The sequence below is a fragment of the Chenopodium quinoa genome, unplaced genomic scaffold (assembly GCF_001683475.1).
Source record: "Chenopodium quinoa cultivar QQ74 unplaced genomic scaffold, ASM168347v1, whole genome shotgun sequence".
Lineage (NCBI taxonomy): Eukaryota > Viridiplantae > Streptophyta > Magnoliopsida > Caryophyllales > Amaranthaceae > Chenopodium > Chenopodium quinoa.
This window is the reverse complement of record NW_018742381.1, coordinates 2,676,357-2,698,367: the sequence shown is the minus strand read 5'-3', so window position 1 is coordinate 2,698,367 and position 22,011 is coordinate 2,676,357. Positions and strand designations below refer to the sequence as shown.

The 22,011-nt window shown below is 38.9% G+C and overlaps 1 protein-coding gene across 1 annotated transcript; it reads right to left on the bottom strand.

The window, feature by feature from the left end:
- Positions 1-14,017: 14,017 nt before the first annotated feature.
- LOC110698728 (E3 ubiquitin-protein ligase ORTHRUS 2-like) lies at positions 14,018-19,696 on the bottom strand. Its single transcript, XM_021876239.1, has 9 exons — positions 18,682-19,696; positions 16,884-17,404; positions 16,349-16,474; positions 15,993-16,116; positions 15,843-15,907; positions 15,648-15,750; positions 15,316-15,427; positions 14,998-15,212; positions 14,018-14,782 (listed from the first exon to the last, which is right to left on the bottom strand). Exons 1-9 carry the CDS (start codon positions 19,159-19,161, stop codon positions 14,360-14,362), a joined length of 2,169 nt encoding a protein of 722 aa, XP_021731931.1. The 5' UTR covers positions 19,162-19,696; the 3' UTR covers positions 14,018-14,359.
- Positions 19,697-22,011: the final 2,315 nt, after the last annotated feature.

Here is a 22,011-nt window from a genome sequence, read left to right as displayed (position 1 = left end):
TTACCGTTTGTATGGTTTGATGTCAACTCTGTTATTAACCGGCTGTTTTGTTTTCTTTTTTAAACGGGGAGCAAGAACGTTCCTCGCTCTCTAACAAAGATGTTAAAGAGACCAGGCGAGGAGCCCTCCCAGCCTGCTTCCAAATCCAGAAGTGTACAGGCTGCCCCTGCCTTTTCTGGAAGGCTGCATGTGCCTAAGAGGCCCACCTAAGCAGGCAAGATCCTGAAAGACCTTGGCCTAAGCACAGGGTCGGCTGAGGTTGAGACGAGGGAGCCTGAAACTCCCTCAAGCCAGCTGCTTGCTGTAGCGACCAGTTCCAATGCAGCTGGGGGTGGGATGACCCCTCAGCCTGAAAATGAAGGTATGGCTCTCACCTTTGATCCCCCCTGGCCGCTTGGGCCTATGCGAGTTAAGTCCCAAGCTACCCAATTAGGGGATTCTTCAGGCAGCCGGCAGAATGTAGGTGTCGCCTATGCTCAATACTTAACAAATAAATTTGTTGATGCAGATGCCTCTTCTCGTTGGCCTGACCTCCAACAATATGCCAAGAGGATGCTGAGGACCCTCACTCGGTCCGAAAAGGAGGCAGTGTCGAGTGTACACCAGGTCAACATTAACCGCATCAACTCACTACTCGCTGAGGTAATTGGGCGGTTGGGGTTCTTTTGTACAATTTTACTCTTTTGCCGGTTGTAGCATAATTGAGAGACTAACCCTTTTTCGGCTAGTTTTGCAGGTGATGTTAAGAGTAGACGGCCTCAAGGTTCCCTTGAGGAAGAAGCAAGAGGAAGTAAGGGACGCTAATAGGTAGGCGGCTGACCTTATTGATGTTACTCAATACAACACTTTAATGTATGAAATACAAACTAAAAGCCGGGAGATGAAACAGGAGGAGAAAATCAAGGAGCTCACGGCTGCTGCTGAAACGGCCAACAAGAGGGCGGCTGATTTCGAGCTGCAAAAGAACAACCTCCAAGCTGATGTCAAAGCATTGGGGGAGGCTGATAAGGAGAACACCCAGCTGCGGGCAGACGTCTCCCAGTTGAAGAACGAGTTGGCCCAGACGCAGGCGGATCACAAAGCTAAGTTGGAAGCTGAGCAGGACCGGCTTGCATTGTTGCTGAGAATGAGCGGGACTACGAGGCCCGCATGAAAATGGCTTGGACCCTCATCCACCCGGACACCAAATGGGAGTTTTTCGAGCTGAGGTACAAGTACGCCACCGAGGTGTACGACGCTCAAACCCTTGGGCTTGAGAAGCCGGCTCCCTTTGAGGAATGGGCTAGGATTGTCGAGGAAGAGGAAGAGCAGGCGTAAGAACAGGCGCTGGGTGAGGCTAATGAAGCTCAACCCCAACAAACTCAAGATGCTCCCCCATCCGGCCAGGGCCAAACGTCTCAACCTCGCTAGCAGCAGTGACTTGATTGTTTCTTTTTCTATCTCCGGCCTGCGAGCCGAGTATTTCATGTACTTCTTTCCCCCGGACGTAGTTCCGGCTGACCATGATTTGATTAATGTAATTTTCCGACTAAGTCGGTTTTGCCTTTGATATAATTTGCTTCAATCTTTGCAATTTTTCTAGTATGCTCGTACAAATCTTTTTCTTTTTGCAATTTGACTTAGCACATGCGGTATGCCGGATGCATTGGCTCTACTTGCCCCTGGGCGGTTGTTTGCTTAATATTTCCCAACCCTAAGCAGGCAGCCGTCCAAACAAGAATCCGGACGGATAGACAGGCGGTCATTGACCGTATTTAAAGAAGAATTATTCCAAGTTGGATTAGCAGACGGTGCCGGTTAGGGTCAACCTAGATTATTCGTTTAATCGACTGCGAGTTACCCCTTGAGTATCTGCCATCGTCGTTTGTTAGGATGCCGGCAGCCATTGGCTGGGCGTAGGCATCATAACCTGATTATGAATTAATTGCTAAGGTTTTGACCTTGCTTAATTTGGGTTTATAACCGGTTGTAGTGCCTTTGGGCAAAGACCTGTTATATTTGACCAAGATATCAGTTACCATTTGTGTTGTTTTGAAGCAACGACCGGTTGTATCTAGGTTTCAATTGACTATTCAAACGGGCGTGAGTTATCTTTAACCTAGACAATCGGTTAAAGCTGCTTGAGTTATGATTTATAGAACAATGTACCACTCAAATGGGAGATGCTCTCTTTGACGAATTCACCCAAATGGGCGTCGCCAGTTGCCAATTCATGTTGGAGCAGGCGGTTTGAAAACTATCTGGCCATTGACCTTATATATAGCTGATAAGTTTGATACTCTGCTTATATCTACTCAGTTTAGAGCAGACGTTTGCCCGGCTGTGCATTGCACAGACGGGAGTTTGTACAACAAACAATGAAAATAAAGTATTCTTTCATTAATGTACTCTATTTACAAAGATTTACAAGTCTTTAGAAGTAGTACTTTTTCAAGTTATCTACATTCCAAGTTTTGGCTTGCTGCCTTCCGTCTGGAGTTTCCAGGCGGTAGGTGCGGCCTCTAACTTCTTCAAAAATCTTGTAGGGGCCTTCCAATTAGGGGTTAACTTTCCTTGTTCAATGGCCCTACCGGTTGCCTCCATTTTATGTAACACAAAGTCCCCCGCCTTTAAGGGTCATTTGTGCACTCTTCTATTGTAGGCTCTCGTCATTCTCAGACGGTATATCTCATGACGCAAGGCGGCATTGCCCCTGCGCTCCAGGAGTGAATCCAATGCTAGACGCATGGCCTCCCAATTAGCCCTTTCATCATAGAGCATGATTCGAAGTGTTGGCTCGTAATGTTCAATAGGTAGGACGGCTTCAGTGCCGTATGTCATGAGAAACAGGGTTTTACCGGTTGCCCCTTTTTTAGTTGTTCTGATGGCCCAAAGGACATGAGGCAACTCATCTGCCCATAGACCGCCAGCTCTTACAATTTTCCTTTTAATGTCGTCTGAGATGAGCTTGTTGAAGGCTTCAACTTGGTCGTTTGCTTGGGGACGGCCGACTGATGCAAAACAATGTGAGATCCCTTGATCTCCTAACCAGCTCTTGAGGGTAAGCGTTTCAAACTGAGGGCCATTATTAAAGACCATAGACATAGGTACCCCAAACCGGGTGATGATGTTTCTCCAGATGAAGGAGATGACATCCTTTTTCTTAATGCCCTTGAGCGCCTCTGCCTCAACCCATTTGGAGAAGTAATCTACAGCAACCAAGATATTCCTCCGTCTGCCTGTAACAGGCGTATATGGACCTAGGATGTCCATGCCCCATTTTGCAAATGGAACCAGGCTGTAGATAGCCGTCAAATCAGTGGCCGGATGGTGTATGAGCTTGCCAAATCTTTGACACTTATCACACTTCTTCGCCATTTTCATGGCGTCTGCCTCAAGAGTAGGCCAAAAGTAGCCCTGCCGCCTGACCCTTTTTGCTAGAGTTCTGCCGCCTATATGTGATGCACAAAAGCCCGAGTGCAGATCTTCTATAACTTCTTTCCTCCTTTCTGGGGTAACACATTTCAGCAGCGGCTGGAGGTAACCCTTCCTGAAGAGTTCTCCATTATGGATCTCAAAACTTGCGGCTCGCCTCTTCAATGCAGCCGCTTCTGAAGGTGTATCCGGCAGAGTATCGTCTTCCAGATAAGCCCGGATGGCATCCATCCAAGTCGAGCTTCGGTCAAGAACTCCAATGGGGTCATGTTCAATGCTTCTTTTTTCCATGACTTCCCAAAAGACTGACCTAGGCGTATCACAAGAGGCGGATGATGCCAACTTAGATAGTGCATCCGCCTGATTATTTTTTGACCTAGGCACTTGACTTAGATGAAATTCGTCAAGTGTCCCGGCCTCATCCTTGACCGCCTGCAAATATTTGATCATTGCCGAATGGGTGGCCTCGTAGTCACCATGGTATTTGCTAACAATCAGCTGTGAGTCAGAACAGGCGTCAACCTTTCGTGCCCTTACCGCCTTACACATCATATGTCGGCTAGCAGGGCCTCATACTCCACTTCATCATTCGAGGCTTGGAACTTGAACCGTAGTGCATATTCATACTTGTCCCCTTCCAGAGACTTGCAAATTACGCCTGCACCACAACCATTCATCATAGAGCTCCCGTCTACATATACCTTCCAGACCTGATCAACATTGTCCGGCTGAGCCGGCCTTGTCATTTCTACAATGAAGTCGGCGAACGCCTGACCCTTCACTGCCTTTCTAGGTTTGAAGGTTATTTCCAGACTTTGCATTTCAATAGCCCATTTGAGCATTCTTCCGGATGACTCCAAGGTTGTCATTGGCCGCTTGAGGGGTTGGTCTGTGTAGACCACCACTGGATGTGCCAAGAAGTAAGGATTCAACTTCTTGATTGTCATGAAAAGGGCAAGGCCAAATTTTTCAACCAAGGGATATCGTAGCTCAGCATTCCGAAGAACATAGCTTATGAAATAGACCGGGAGCTGTATGTCGTCTCTCTCAGCTACGAGAACAGCACTGAGGGCATGATCTGAGACAGCCAAATACATATAAAGGACCTCTCCTGCTAGAGGACTAACCAGCCGTGGCAATGAGTGGAAGTGCTCTTTCAATTTCTAGAATGCCGCCTCAGCATTTTCCCCTATTCAAATCTAGTCTTCTTTTTTACCGGCTGAGGAATCACCCCAATGCCACTAGACAACCGGTAAGTTTTGGACTTCCTTGACAGTGCGGGGAGACTACATGTCAATTAACGCCTGTACCTTTTTCGGGTTGGCCTCTATCCCTCTTTGATCAATCAAAAATCCGAGAAACTTCCCAGACTCAACACCAAAGACACACTTCTTGGGATTGAGCATGACCTTGTGCCGCCTAAGGGTGGCGAATGTTTCTCGAAGGTCAGCAAGGTGAGTCGTCTGTCGCTTAGATTTGACTATCATGTCATCAATGTACGCCTCCACATTCCTCCCAATTTGATTAATGAAGATTGTATTAATCATTCGTTGGAAGGTAGCAGGCGCATTTTTCAGCCCAAACAGCATCACCGTATAACAGAATAACCCTTGATCAGTGACGAATGTCATCTTCTCTTGATCTTTCTTCCACAAGGGTATCTGATGGAAGCCTGAATAGGCGTCCATAAAGCTCATCAAGGCATGACCAGCTGTAGAGTCGATCAGACTGTCGATCTTTGGAAGTGGATAGCTATCCTTTGGACATGCCTTGTTCAGATCTGTGTAATCAACACACATCCGCCAGGTACCATTTGGCTTTTTAACAAGGACAACATTTGCTACCTAATCCGGATAGTAGCATTGCCGAATGAACCCAGCATCCATCAGCTTCTTGACCTCGGCGGCTACCGCCTGAGATCTTTCCTCGCCGTGATTTCTCTTCTTTTGTCTAACCGGCTTCTTTTTTGGATCCACGGCGAGTTTATGGACAGCAAGATTTGGGCTGACGCCTGGCATCTCTTCCACTTCAAAGGCAAAAATGTCTTAGAATTCTTTCAATAGTTGGTGCAAATCTGCGTCAACTTGGCAAAAGCAACCGTCCCCGCTTTTACAGTTCGTTCCGGACGGTTGTCATCTAGAACAATGTCAATATTTTCACCAGCCGGCTAGGGACAGAGATCATCTGAACGTTCCCCGATCAGTGATTGCTATTGCTTCTCTTTTTTTACGGCCACCAGGTGGTCCGCCTTTCTCTTTTTGCTGGCTACTTTAGGAGCAAGCGCGGCTTCCTTGAAGTCATCAAGGTCAATAGGTTCCTCACCTTGGCTGACCACGGCCACAGTTGGCTTGACGTCTGAGAGATAGCACTCCCTTGCCGTCTTCTGATCCCCATTCAGGGAACCCACTGACCCATCATCCCTTTCAAATTTGATCAGCATGAGGGATGGGATGATGACTGCCTTGGACTCATTGAGGGTTGGACGGCCCAAAATCATATTATAGGCGGTCAATTCCTCGACCACCAAGAACTTGACGACCATGTGACGTCCCTCCCCCTTTTCTCCTAGCCGGATGGGTAGGTCAATCCTCCCCATCGGATGCACTACCCCTCCCCCAAAACCGACTAAGGGGTGAGAGATTTTGCGCATGCTGCTAGGCTTGTATTTGAGCTTCGCCAAGCACCGATAGCTGATAAGGTCAGACGAGCTCCCGGTATCAATGAGGATCCGACCCACTCGCTGGTTAGCAACCTTGCACTCGATGACTATAGGGTCATCATGAGGCCGCCTGACCTTGTCCCGGTCCTTCTCAGAGATGACGACCTTGGGAAAGGTGTCTTTCGACGCCTGGCCCTCATCCACTGAGTTGACCTCGAGCCTTCTGATGTTGTCCTTAGTACCCCGGATGGTAGGACCCCCTCTGAAAAAGCCGCCTGCTATAGTATAAATGTGCTCTTCATCGGTGTCAGAGCTTATAGCAAGGTTGTCAAGCTTCTTGGACGGCTATCCACTGTTTGGTCTAGGATTACCCTTGGACTTCAGAAGGTAGGACTTGAAGGCCCCCTTACCAGCTAGACGGTCTAGTAACCGCCTGAGGCTATAGCAGCCATTGGTGTCATGGCCTATATCCTCATGGAAATGACAGTACTTTCTCTTGTCTCGGCTTTTGATAGGACTTTTCATTGTAGCTGGTTTCTCAATGGTCAACTGGTCTTTAATCTCCATGAGGATGGAGGAGCAGTCCTTGTTGAACTCGTACTTGGGGACGTACGGCTTCAACTCTTTCTTTTTCTTTAGGGATGGCTGACTAGAATTGTCCGCCACCCAGACTTCTTTTCTTTTCTTGCTCTCTTCTTTTTTGGCCAGCTGAGCTAACCGACTCTCTTTTTTGTCGGACTTTTTAGGGTTCGACGGCTACTTGATGGCACAAAGCTCCATCGCCTGTATATAAGCTTCAGCTTCCATCAGGGCTTCTTGGAGGATAGTCACCCTCTTTCTGACTAAGTCGACCCAGTCTTTCAGACCCTTGAAGAAGTTTGTGTAGGCTACTTCGTCAGACAGTCCCTGAATCTGAATTCTCATCAGATTGAACCTCCTGACATATGACCTTAGCCCTTTTTTATCTCCCTGCTAAATAGCCCCTAAATTGAGACTTGTCTTTTTGACTGGTATGTTCATAGAGAAGTTGGACGTGAACAAGTATGCAAGCGTTTTAAAATTATTGATGCAACCGGCTGGCAGATTGTCAAACCATCGTTGGGTTATACCCTTCAATGTCGCCGGGAAGCATCGGCACCAGGCGGCGTCATCCAACCCCTGTAAGTACATAAGGTTGGTATAATCCATTAGGTGGTCTTCCGGGTTGGTGGTACCGTCATAGGTACCAACCAACACGTTCTTAACCTTGGCCAGCTTAGCCGCCTCGGTTATCTCCCTGGAGAACGCCGACGGCTGTTCCCCAAGGTTTAGTAGCCAGAGCTGCCAGTCCATGGGCTGGACAATTTGTGTCGCCTGACCCCCAAAGAGGGTCGGCTACATGTATGGTGATCCATACGGCATGTATGGCTGTTGGGGCACATACGAAGCCGGCTAGATAATCTGAGGGCTAGTACGTGCGGACATGTCGCGTGAATGACTCTCTCGGTTTGTTTCCGAATACTTTATTGAAGTATTCTGGCACTGTCTGGGTAAGCCGACGTTGAGGCCGACTCAGATAATTGTTGACTTCTCTTATGCTGGATTAACATACGGGCATCTGAGTAAGTCCTTTTTTATCCATCCGGCTGAACTTGCCGGATGGCCTTCCTTTTCCCTAATTCAGGGAAACGGAGCTTTGAAAGGTCGATCATGGGCCCATCCTCCCCATTTGGTTTAGGGTGAGGAGTAGGCACACGATCCTTAACGTGCTTCTTCCTTGAGGGAGAAGGCTTTTTGGCCGACTGACCCTTGTTGGCGCTAGTTGACTTATTTATCAGGTCCTTGATCTCCCCTTTGAAACTCATCATGAATTTCATGAGTTCGTCTCTAGTAACGGGAGCAACACCCTCCGCCACCTGGGGTCGCCCAGCCGGCTAGACGGTTGGGTTGCTTGGACCAGCTTTGCCCTCGCCCCGTTCCCTTGTTTCCTTGGAACGGGTGCGTCTTGTTTTGAATGACCCGTCTAGGGCCACATAGGTGTCGACCTCAAGGTCGTCACTACTATCTTGGTCCGTGTGGACCTCAGCTTCGGTCGTAGGCCGTTTTCCTTCAGCAGGCGGTACAGACTCTGATGTCATCTCAGGATTACTCTCCCCACAGACGGCGCCAAATGTTTCGGGGTTTTTGGAGTCCCTCGGGAGAGTTACAATTCCAAGAATGCGCGTCGATCGTCTGTACCTGCAAAACCACGGAAACTCCGGTTGGGTGGGGTTTCGCCTCCGACGATCAAGTTAGAACGTGTCCGGATGTATAAAAGTGCGGAATGTAAAGGTTTTTCTCTCGGATTCCGAGAGAATTTTGCAATTAATATTACTCGGGTTTTGTGTGTATATTTATGAATGTGTAATGAATGAGGATTTTCCTCTATTTATAGTGAGAGGGGATCAGTTCCCCTTCATATGTTAGAGTGCCACGTGTCACTAGAGGATTGGTTCTCTCAGAACCCCTTCATAGGTTAGAGTGACACGTGTCAGCACACGATTGGTCCACGTGGATAGGGGTATTTTTACCCTAAACAGTTTAAATTTATTATAAAAATAAAATATTATCTTTTAAAATTGAAAATTTTATCTAGTAGAAAAGAAAGAATTTATTTTATTTCTATGTATACAAAAATACTAGTAAACTTAAAATGAAATTCACGTTCAATTGATTTTTGTAAAAAAAATTGGATTAGACAAAAAAAAAATAATGAAATATGATAAGTGATTATAATAAAATATTTTTTTAAAAAAATACTAATAAAAAAATATGAAATCACGTTCAATTATAAAAAAAAAAATCAGTTTTGGATACTAAAAATATATCTTTCTCTTTTTCCAGAAAAAAAAAAATGTTCATCATTTATCATTTGTTTGGCTAAACGATTAAGTTCTACGTTAATAAAATTTATCATATCTAATAAACTTTATCACCACTTTAAATCCAGTATTTTTTTCAATCCTATATAAACTCAACTAATGTTCCACACAAATAAACGTAAAGCTTTTGCAGACAAAAAAACATATTTTAGAATTTGAACACCATGAAATTCTTGAATGCGATGAACAGTGATCATAATTAAGAATTCAGTCATAACTCATAAGTGTTAATTTGCGAGGTTGTTAATTTTTCAATTTAAGGGGGCGGATTTAATTACGCAACTTATCAACTGGCACGATCAACGATTGATTTATAAAGGATGATAGAAGCCTGGAAGATTTAAAATTTGTTTGTATATGTGTATAAGATTACAAAAATAGTAATATAATGTATTAATATTTTGTTATTTCAATTAAATATTAAATGTTAAGTTTAATAATGAATAAAACCCGTGCATCGCACGGTTTTAAATCTAAGTATAGATAATAGATATGCTGAGAGATAATAGTGGTGAACCAGTGACATACGAAGTTCAATATAAATTGACTTTGCTTAATTTAATAGAGATAAGTGTTCTAATAGTGTTAAGCGAAATTTTCCTAAGCTTTTTTTTCACTTTGTTTCCAATTAATTCAACAGATTAAATTAAGTTCAAATCAAGATTAATAAGTTTAAAAAAAGAAAAATATGGGCTCTTAAGTTCAATTTATATATAACTTAAATATGTTCATATTAGCTGTAATAATATTAGCAAATAACTTCAATAGGTTATGTCAATTTTTATACAATCCAAAGAGAAATCCATGTAGTCAGCATAAGAGTGAATAAGAATTTCTTAATCCTCTAAGCCCCAAAGTAGTTCTTACCTTTTTTTTTTCTTTTTCTTTTTCTTTTTTTCTTTTTTTGAAACAAAAGTAGTTCTTACTTCATAATAAGAGTATGTTGTAAAGGCATACTTGGACAAATTTGTTAAAAGGAATTTAGTTACATCTTATTAAAAGGAATTTAGTTACTTCCTCTGTACCTATATACTACGTATAAGTTTCAATCAAAACTCTTATCTCTATCAGGATTGGAGACTCACATATTGTGCAATCAATAGTATAATTATGTGGAAAAAATAGATAGAAAATAATAATTAAGAACAATAAAGAGCACACAAATTAAAGAATTCTACGTGGGAAACCTTCTTTTTGCCGGAGAGAAGCAAAAAATCACAAACTTTGCACTAGGACTTTAATCAAAGTTTGATCTATCTTGATTTGATTATTTGATTTAACTAAACTTTGACCTTAGTTGTACTTCAATGTGTAAGAAAAAAATATATCAAGTAAGATTTTGATAGTTTCACTTAATTTTAATGTGTATCTTTCAATATCTAATTCTCATAATATTTGCAATATGAAATTATATGGGAAATTCTACATGATGACCTCCAAGATTCAATTTTTCTACGTGGAAGACAAATTTTTTTTCTAACTCTCTTAAATGGCACTACCCAAGTTTTGAAAAATTAAGCATATTGCCCATTTTTAGGTTTATGGCTAACTTTTTAGTTTTTGGTTAACCATAATTAATTAATAAAATAAATTAAAAATTTTATTTTTAAGAAAAAAAAAACAGCCAGCCACCCACGGCAACCGGCACTTGTCGAACCCCACTGTGCCGACGTGCTCAGACCCACCTCCCCTGGTGCCGGCGCTACCCGACCTCCCTCCCTTCCCTAACCACCGTAACCCCTACTCCCACCAATCGAAAACCCCTAAAAGTCACCGGAAAAGTCTAGCCGCCCCTCCACACACACCCGAAACCCTAGCATCGACCTTTTTGAGGTGTGGGGGAGGGGTTTTTGGCGAATTTTTGGGGTTTTCAAGGGGTGGCGGTAGGGTTACGGGATTTGGTGGGGGTCGGGTTACGGGGGCGGGGAAGGGAGGGAGGTCAGGGTGGGGCAGGGGATTTGGGAGTGTCGGCGCCGGCGATGGGCGGCAGTAGAGTTCGGCAGGTGGCTGGGTGGGTGGTTGACTGGTGGTTTTAATTTTTTTTGATTTTTTTTAAAAAAAATTAATTATGGTTTACCGAAAACTAAAAAAGTTAGCCATAAAACCTAAAAATGGCACTGTGCTTAATTTTTCAAAGTGTGCCACTTAGAGTTGGAAAAAAGTTTGTCTTGCACATAGAAAAATTGAATCATGAAGGCAATTATGTAGATTTCCCAATTATATATATTCCCTTTATTACTATTTGATTGCCCTATATATATGACTATTCACGTTCTTCAAGATATGTCTTGAATCATAAATATCTCCTATCAATATGCATAAAAATTGTTTTACAAAAAAAAAAAATTGACTTTTAAACTTAGATATTACTCTGTATAACAAATCCAACAAGATCTCACAAAACTATATTATTTCCAATGTGCCTAGTGTCTGTGTCAAACCCATCTCCAGTATACACAGCGGAACTTCCTTTATTAAACAAATTAAATCAACGGGGTTGTGGAGTAGGTTTCACCCTTCACTTGGGCCATGATGTAAGCCACAATAATATTGAAGAGGTCAATTATCAAGGGTTGACAATTTGAGGATTCTTGTTTTTTTCTTTGACATTGGATCAATAAACAAAAATAAATAAATCAAAGTTTACAAGCTACCGTATAGAAATTTAAACTTATCACCTTAGACCTAGACTTTAAAACAACAAAATGAAATTAGGTTGTTAACATATATGTCTTTACAACACTTGACACTAAAATTTGAGGACCCTTAATATTGGAATTACCAAGCATAACACTACGGCTTGGCCCTGATTTGCGAAATATGACTCAATAAACATGGTCGTCTTTGGAGGCCCCGTATATTCTGATTACAAAAAATTGAGCCCTAAACAATTTTAGAGGACCATTATTTTTAATAGGTGAAAAGCATTATTATTATAAAATGACTTCTTTTACAAAATATAGAGCCAAAATTAATATTACTAAGTTCTTTTTACTAATAAAAATTCGCTGAGACAATCTTATTAAAAAGAGTCATCCTTCTAACATTCTTTGAATTAACCGTTTATGAGAGATAATTAGAGGAGGTTAATAGTATTTGGAATCAAAAACTAAAGTTAAAGAATAATTTTGGTGAATAAATAAGAATAGGAAGAGTTGGGTTTGGCTGGAAATGGTGACCTTGTTTTACGGAGAAGATGATAAGGTGGAGATATTTTCCTTTTTTTATTTTAAATAGAACCGGATTTTTTTATTTTTTTTTGGGCCCTATTAGAGACTCTGTTCAATATTTTCCTCAAAAAAAAAAAAAAAAAAAAAAAAAAAACCTGTTCAAATAGATCTGAATAAAGTGAGTCAAAAATGGGCATGTCAATAAAGTACTCCGCAAGAGTTTATGATTTTAGATTTCAGTACAAGAAATAATACATATCAAACGCTCCCTAAGTAAATCAAAATTAGATAAAATGTTATTTGAGGCTAATTGATAAGTGTTTATTTTTTGTGTACCCAAATGATCAAGTTACCATATAAAATTCTCTTTTAAGAATAACAATTTTTCGAGGTCAGCTAAAACATCCCAAAACACCAAGCCTACGAGTGATGTTGTGCATAGCTCAAATCGGCTCAAGTCTTGGACCAATTAAGTTCATGTCTAATTTGAGTCGAGCTCAAAATATCTAAGTCTTTTAAGCTTTCAAGTCGAATCAATTGATTATTCGATCTTTAGCAGTAACTTCAACATAAAATGAAGAAAAGGCAACATATATTCATATCAATTAGGATCACGAGCCAACCTCACGAGTATACTAAGCTATCATTAATTCATCATCACAAGTAAAATATGAGGGACTTCTAATGGTGATGGATCTATCATTTATTTGAGAGGGGTCAATTTGTTTATTGTTAAGTTTAAGGGAGCGTTTGGTTAGAACAATGGAAACAAAGTGGAAAGAAAACAAATAAGACGGGGAAAAGAATCATGTAACTATTATTTTTTTCCTTTGTTTGGTTTAACTATGAAAAAAAATCTATTTGTGTTTGAGGAAGGTAAGATATTTGTTATCTTTAGAGTGGTAACAAATGGGTGGAATCTCTTACCCTTAGGTAAAGGTAGTTGTTTCCAAATCTCTTAACCAAACATTTAGTAACGGTATTCATTTAACCGAATCTATTTCCAACCTAAAAAATACACTAACTAAACATGCTCTAAAGGTTTCTATCTTTTTGTTACACTACTGATTAATCGGTTAGAGGGAATGATGCCCATGATCCATTACTTCAGTAGGAATTTATAAGGGTTTATGGGCTTGAAGTTGGGCCTGGTAAAAGTGGGTCTCATACATAAACCTTTAAACAGTTTTATCTATTGTTGATGAAAGGTTTGTTGGGTGAGGGGTTTTTATGAAGATGATGTGGCAAGGGAACAAACCTTGTTCTATTGCTATTGCCTATTACTACATTCGTTCCAATTTAGTTTGTCTTTAATTGAATGAGAAAGTGAGCGAGATTTATAAGTTAACATGTTAGCACTTACAAAAATAATTTAGTAATAAAAATTATGCATTAGTTTATATGACCTGCGTTTTATATGGGAGTATTATAAATCGGATTACCTTTCAAAACTCGAGACCTAGGCATAAAATCAACTTTTTATGTAGCGAGTAGCATATGCTCAACTTAGAACTTTAGAAGCATATCCCAATTTACCTGTACAATCACTTATAAGACACGAATCAGCTTGATAGAAATTCAGGAGGCAGTAACTCCTTAAAAAACTCCAAAGATTCGTAGTATTTGAATCAAAACACTTCGTCTGTTAAAAGTTGTAACCATCCAAGGTATGAAGAAGATGAAATGAGGACTGATTCACACACTTGGTCAGGGCAACGGCTACTTGGAAGAGAAAGAGCATCAGTGCCACAGTAGTCAGCATTCCACTGCACAAAGTTTTTAAGAGGGCAAATGCATCAACATCATCTGGGTTAGGAGAATAAAATACTCACAATTAATTTGCCATAACAATGAAGACTTGTGCTCATAAGATGTAACCAAAAGGTAGAAAAGCTTGATTTGAATAACATAAGTTTGAATGACATAAACTAATAAGCTTCTGAATTAATCTGCATAGCGCAAACATTCAGAAGTTGTGGATACTAATAATGATAATGTACCTACAACAAGATGCAACCCACCAATCGGCCCTTACGAACCACATTGCAACAATGAAGTACAAAATATGTTGCAACTAAGCTAAGTTGGGGTTGCAACTGGAGGTCAAAAGGCTTAAACTTAAACTGTACAAAACTGGGCTGCAGATAGAGAAACTGTAGTTCTTAATGCAGTGCCATATGGCACATTTCTCCCCTAAATCCCAAATTGACTGAGAATTACTCTAGCTCGTTGTCTGAGCGGACATGAAGAGGACTGGATGGCGAATCATTTCCATCTTCAGCCACCCTGCGGGACTTCCTTCCTCTTGTTTTGGCAGCAGCACCATTAGCAACATTACTCTTCTTTGGGCGTCCTCGTTTTTTGGCAGCTGAAGGCTCAATCTTCACTTCATCTGGTATCTCACAGGCACCTTCACCATCAACATTTCCATTCTCACCATGGGGTTCCTCCATTGCCATGTCAGGTTCTTCCTCCACTGATTTGATTTCATCCCCTTCAATATCTGAGGTGCTGATATCTGCATCTTCAGACTCACTCTCATTTTCGTTAAGGGCACCAGAGCTCTCCTCACTGTCGGCCTTTTCTTGACTGAACTTGAGCATTAATGACTCTATCACTCCCATCAATTCCCGATTGACCTGCCAGAGATTACAACCATGTGAGATAAGCAAAAACTAAAAATGATAAATATCATAATATGGACTGGCACTTGGCATAGACATGCAGGCAATGCAGCACCCTCGCTGCTATGGTGAATCTTAGCCCCATTTAATATGAATCAATCAATAGTCTAGAGCGCTCTAAACACATGCGAAATCATTAGAACCCTTAATACATCATATAGACAACAAACCTGAGCATTTTGAAGAAACTCAGAGATGTCTGTTGTGCATGAAGGGCATTTCATGACAGTTTTCTGGGTTCGTAGTGACCGCCCTCCTGATTTTCTCTCCCTTTCAAACTTTTGACCCTCAAATGTGGCATCCAAGCAAGATTTGCAGAAGTTATGAGCACATGGAGTCGTAACTGGAAGAGTCAACACCTTACGGCAAATTAAGCAACTGAACTCTGCAAAGGACAGCAACATAATTGTGCTAAGAAAGTAGAAGGTGCATAACTGCACAAGTGGTTTTTTTATTAAACAAAAGTTACAAAGAGGACAAGGGAGTACCCTTCAAAATGTTTGCCTTGGATCTCTTCTTTGAACGACCAGATTCAGTTCCCTTCTTGATTAGTTTGCTGGATGGTGCAGGCATTTTCCACTTCCAGCAGCCTTCATCTGCCTGTAATATAAACCAGAACTTGAGATGAGCTGCTGAAAATGAATTACTCATTAACAATACATACAAGACACATTTTCCTTTCAAAAGTTATTTCTATGAGGCCATAAACATTAACCAAATTCATTTTTTTCAGTTCATTTTAAGTTCCAGATAAAAAATAAAATAAAAAATTTAAAAAATAAATAAATAAATAAAAGCAACAAGGTAATTCAGTGCTCACATCATAGTCCCAGTGAGGGCTTTCCTTCCTCACTGTCAACTGCTTAGCCCCCTTTAGCTCAGGAACATTAGGCAATGGTCTTGGTCGATCACCATGCTCGTCACTGTAGAAAGACACAGACACAAAGTATTACTCGCACTCATCAAAGTAAGATTCAAGCACACAGAACGTTTTGTTAACTAGTCATGTACTGACCTCGTCCATGGTGCAGGGCTGTTGTCACATCTAACAAATAAATATCTGCATACCAAATACGGAGACTAACAAAGCAACAAAACCAATAACCCTATCAGAATATTCACAAATCATTGTTCAAATAATAACACAAAAATATCAAACTACAACCTTAACCAATTGTTTGTTCACTTCCTCTGTGGCATAATTTGCCCAACACTTCTCAATTCTGTAGATACCATCATAACGAACCCCAATTTCAGGTGCATAGTTAGAGCGCTTCTCCTTAAAAGATCTGTATGATGTTAAAACCACATGTCATTTCTATAATTAGGAGTAAAAACCATCATAACCAAACCAGTATACAGCATAACAAAGATCATGTGCTCTTAACTGAAGATAGCTTACATGTAACTAGATAAAACTCAAGCATTGATGTATAAATACAAAGAGCTGTGTAGACCTAGATGCCAAATAAGTCTTCTAAGCTCATACAATAGTATCAACTATCAAGTACTGGTAATTACCTAACAACACGAACAGGGTATCCTTTTCTGCAACTCAACCTAAGCGCTTCATTTCCACCAGTAAATTTCTGATCATGTGTCTGATACTTGCTTGTACGCTTATTTCCACTCAAATCACGACCCCCACTGTGATTCAAGATTAACAAATAGATAAGAGAACATATCATCAAATGGCATAACAATAACCACCAGCAAATTTTGGGACAGAGGCAGGCAAAAAAGAGATTCTAGGTTCTTCTAGATATTGCGCTCAGAACATACTGGGGAAAAAATCATGCGAAGGTTGATAAACAAAAAACAAAAAAAAATGGAAAAAATAATATCGTCATTGATAGCTGATAATCTTATAGACAAGGAGGAGTCAATAGTGAAATAGCAGACATAGTATATAAATAAATGAAATCAGCACAAGTATATAACTCAGTCAATGACATCAAAATAAACCATAAAATCACAATATGCATTAGTAGCTGTTGGGTGGATTCTAAGATTGAAAATTTTAGTGGTTCTATAAAAAAAATATAAATATATATACCTTCCAGTATAGAGGAACCACTCCCCATGGTCCTCATCATCTAGATATCCTCCAGAAAGAACCACTGATTGTGCCCCGTACTTAGCTTGTCCAGCAATACCACTAACATGTGGGAAGTGAGCACCCCATTGTCTACATGCCAGGCGATCTGCCCAGCAGTCACCGACCAGCACTCCCATATTTCGAGATGGATCATACTCAGGAGGAATAGGCCCAAGAAAATCATTTGGGATAGTGACAAATATCCTTCCACTTTTAGCATTTGCTTTTCCTGCCTTTTTAGCCCTTTCTGTTGTAAAGGCTTCATCAGGAAGATCATCATTGTGCACAAATTGAAACACTCTAGGCACCACAGCTGCAGCAGGCTTGGATATTCTTGCCATTCTTATAGCAAATACAAGAGAAGAGTTGATTCTGGGTGGGACTTCTGGAAGTGTTACCCTACACTTTGCACATGTCCTTTTTCCTTGTCCCCACCATTTCTCAAAACATTTTAAACAAAAGTTATGCCCGCATGAAGTCTAAACAAGAAACATAAGCGCTGGTTATCCTTAGTGAAGAACAGCAACCAGGTACAACTAACATACATTTAATGTACAGCAAAGAAGATTGTTATACAAAATGCTTGAACTGGAAGTATATCGCACAAAATTTCAGAATGTCTCCACTATTTCCTACCATGTATAGCACGAAACAAATCCACAAAATACATATACAAGCACACAACAACAAAATTACTTTGATCATTCAATATCGTATGCGGCTATGAATTCTGTTCCCTATAAACCCATCAACTTTACAAAATCAACTCCTTACTAAGAATAATTGCTTCCAACACACAATGCATGAAGACAACCCATTACAGAAATCTATAAGTCAACAAGAAAGTAAACAAATTTATCATTATCCAAACCTGAAAAGTATCGCCACCCGCGCTATATTAGACCAAAATCTTATAAATTTTCCAATTATAGGTCCAGATTATTCCAACCATATAATGCACTAAATTTGCATACAGCATCTAAACCATCACAATCAGAATGTAAAACTTGCCAAATCAGTTATATGACAAAGACAGCCAGTACAAAAAGATATCTAATACCATGGTTGGTACACCCAACAAAACAAAGTACACTACCAAATTGATGTTAACTTTTATCCGGAAAAACAAAAACAAAAAACCCCAAAAAAATTTGAAAATCAAAACTAATTTTTTAACAATCTTTTACTTGATACAGTACTTTTGACGACTGATAATTACAGCATCTACAATTTCCAATTAAACCCACAATTTATCCAATGGAGTAAATATAGCGTTAATTCAACTTTAACAGTGTAATTAAACCACGCTTAATTTTCAGAATTCAAGGTTGTTAAACCAAACTGACGATTAATTGAATGTAGCAGATTACCCATGTACTTTACTTAATTAAAACCCCAAAATTTCACACACACACACACAAAAATAACGCTGAAAAACGATTATATCACAAAAAAATCAAAAATAAAATCACGCTTAATTTACAGAATTCAAGGTTATTAAAGCAAACTGACGATTAATTGAATGTAGAAAACAACCATGTACTTAATTAAAACCCCTAAAATTTTACCCAGAAAAACAATGACACGATAAAAAACGATAATATCACAAAAAAAAAACCCAGAATTCAACCAAAAAAATTACAAAAAAAAAAACACATGAAACAGAGAAACTATCATGTAAAAAGACGTAATTCAACTGAAATAAAAGCGAAAACAAAAATGCAAGTAGAGATAGAAAAAGAGGAGAGAGATTTACAGTGACAGGACGTTCAGGGAGTTGCATACAGAAAGAGCATTTGATATTCTCGCCAAGAATATTCATAATTTCATTATCATCCTTCATCTTCCCATCATCAGTTTCACCGGATCCAAGCCCACCCAGAAGCTGCTGACGCTTCTTCGCCTTTTCGGGCTCAGACAGCGTAGCATCGGCCTCGATCTCCCTAATCTTCGCAAGCAATTCTCCAGCAGGCCCCGCAACAACCGCCGATACAATGGAAACAACGGCAGCATCCTCCGCGGGAGCGCAATCCGGGCACTCCCACGAAGCAGCCAAACTCATCGAAAGCGGTGGCGAAGAAAGGCACTCAACATGCCACGGCGTAACACAGGTTTTGCACACCAGCTTCTCCCCTTCAGACGGTTTCTTCTTGCACAACATGCAGTAGCCATCGCCGTCGCAGGGGAGTTGCTGGGATTGAACCAGAGGATTCGGAGTCGAACCCGAGTTCGCCATTTATAAAAATTCAAGGTTTTTGAGGAGAGAGAAAAAATGGCGGAGGTTGAAGAAGAAGATGGTGGAAAATGAGGGCAGTGAAAAGGGTGGTATTTATAGAGTGAAGGTGAGAGAGTGAGACGGCGGGGTTTTGAAATTTTTTTCAGGGGGGTTTTGAATTTGGGAGGTTATTCTCTGTGGTAGAGTCTATTTTACTTACTGTATAACTTCATTTTTATTGGGTTTGTTTTCTGTGTTTGTTTTCAGCCGTTAATTTGGAGATTATGGAGATTTATTTCCTTATTATCCGGGATATTATGGATGATTTGCTTCTATTTTTGTTCGGATTATGTTTATATCCACTAGGATAGAGGATTATTCATTAAAATATTGTCTACATGGTAACAATTTTGGATTATTTTATCTTATTATTGTTCTTACAATGTTGAATGTTCCTAGCTAGAGTAAAGTTAAAATTAAAAAAAAAAAAATAAAAAAATTACTGTAAGGGTATGGGTAGAAGTTGAACAATTGGTTTTATATTTCACGCGACGTGTTACGTGTGTTGTGTTTGTGGTTAAAGGATTGTTCGATGTGGTGGTGTTAGAAATTTACGTTTGGGTTTTAGTAGATGTAAATATTCTGAAAAGTTTGATATGCACTTTTATTGATGTGTAACTTTAGATACTGAGTATAAAGTTACGTGTACATGTCACCTGAAATAGTTAAAAATGTACTTTTATTAATGCGTAAAGTTACGTGCACATGTGATGTCTGATGTGAAATATAAAACTAGTGGTTAATTAAAGTATTATGAAAGGAAAAAATTCAAGCTTGTTACCTTATGGATTTAATGTTTAATAATCCTCTACCCATCTGGATATGAACATAATCCAAATAAATAAAGAATGAATTAACCACAAAATTCCGAATAACACGAAAACAAACCTTGAGAAAACAAAAAACAACAACTCAAAATAGTAGCTATTGCAATGTAAACCAATCAATCATTAAAAATAATCCGCCTCATAAAGGCACAACTAGTTCAACATACAAATTTAATTTATAAGGCTTATTAGTTTTCTTTGTTTTCATTATATAGTTTCAGTTTTCTAACTAAAATTGATAAATCTCATATGTCCTTATTAAAATAAATATTAATCTCAATGCTAAATTAAAACAATAAAATGAATACTTGAACAATTTTCTTACGAAGCAACACGATATTTGGTTTCATGACCTAACATGTAAGGCTTAAGTAGTAGTAATAATAATAATAATAATAATAATAATAATAATAATAATAATAATAACTAGATATACAATATGTGCATAATCTTAAGTTATATTTTTATTATTATTTTCGGCTAAGTTGTGTAGCTTTATTGGAGAAATATGGGCTATAATTGATTTCTAATTACGTTATTTTTCAATTTAATGATTATTTGAATGTTGCTTGTTCTTGATTATTAAATTTGCAATTTAACATTGATTGTTATCTTTCAAGGTATTGGTTGTGAATTATTGTTATCCATATGGTTTGGTTTAGTTTAAATCATGTAGTGAAGTAGCATCTAATTTTTTTATCAAGTTTGCGATTATGGTTTGGTTTAAATTAGAGAGCAAATTCAATCTGATTAATCTGCCATTTAGAAAGCCACAATGGCGGGTGATAAATATTGTTCCTATGATCCCCTGAAAGTGGGAGGGAATTCTATTCTCTTCGGCTATCCCTCACTCTCATATTCATTCCATTATAAATAGAAATAAATACCTTTCAATATTAAGTTAGGATTAAATTTGTAGCCTTAAAAAAAATTTCTCCAAATACTATTGCTTTTTGCTAAGAATAAAATGAAAAATCCTATATTGTTTCACTCTTATTAATAGACGTAATCTTATGAAATTGGAACTTGCGTAGATCATAAAACTTATACTTATAACCTTCATGTGATTTTAAAGGGCTTGTTCGTGAATTTCCTTTTCAATTTCTTTTTTTTTTTGGGGTCTGTTTGATATCGTTGTGGTTGTTTATTTTTCAATATTATATGATATATGTCATATAATGAAGAAAATATTAGTCAAACTTATTAAAAGCATGATAATTTTGAAAACTGCCAACAAAAAAGTGAAAACAACTTTTTCTTGTTTCTTATTTTTGATTTTGTGTTTAAAAAACTGAAAATGAAAACAAAAAACGATGTCAAACAAGCCCCGAAGAAGCTGTTTCCACTTTATTGTTGTCAAATTTCAAAATTATCATGATTTAATAAGTTTGACCAATTTTTTATTCATTAGAAAAATTGATTCTAATAATCCCACCTTTTGTCGGTTTATTGTTAACAAAACCTATCTTTTGATTATTACCTTTGTGAAATTATTAGATAATATTCAAAAGATGGATTTTCATTTTATGACATATATTATATGAATTCGAAAAACAAATAAACCATAAAATAGAAAAGTATAGTGACACTTAAAGTTACCAATCGATTTTACATGCAATATAAAACCAAATACTCCAAACACCTCTTACCTTTATGGGTTTTGATGTTTCAATAATCTTTATCCTGGTTAAATATCAACAAATTTCACACCCTGTCACAAAAAAAAAACAAAAAAAAAAACAAAAAATTTCATACAAAGAGAAAAGAATATCTTTTGCAAAAACCTATGTAACAAGGAAAATAATTAAAGCTTAATTAAAAAAATATCAGTAAAATGGCTCAAAATAGCTATCGTAAAGTTAACCAGTCAGTAATTTTTTAAAAAAATAAAAAAATTACATCGAAACAAAGTGAAGCCTCACACGCTTATTAAATTTGGTTATAATTTAATCATTTAGCAAATGAAAATCTCAACTTTTTTTAT

Excerpts from the sequence above, each read along its gene's own strand:
- LOC110698728 (XM_021876239.1), bottom strand. The coding sequence starts at position 19,161 with ATGGCGAACTCGGGTTCGACTCCGAATCCTCTGGTTCAATCCCAGCAA. Across the intron at positions 15,428-15,647 it reads GCCCTCACTGGGACTATGAT|GCAGATGAAGGCTGCTGGAA; the intron begins GTGAGCACTGAA and ends TTTATATTACAG. Across the intron at positions 15,213-15,315 it reads CAAGGCAAACATTTTGAAGG|AGTTCAGTTGCTTAATTTGC; the intron begins GTACTCCCTTGT and ends TGTCCTTTGCAG.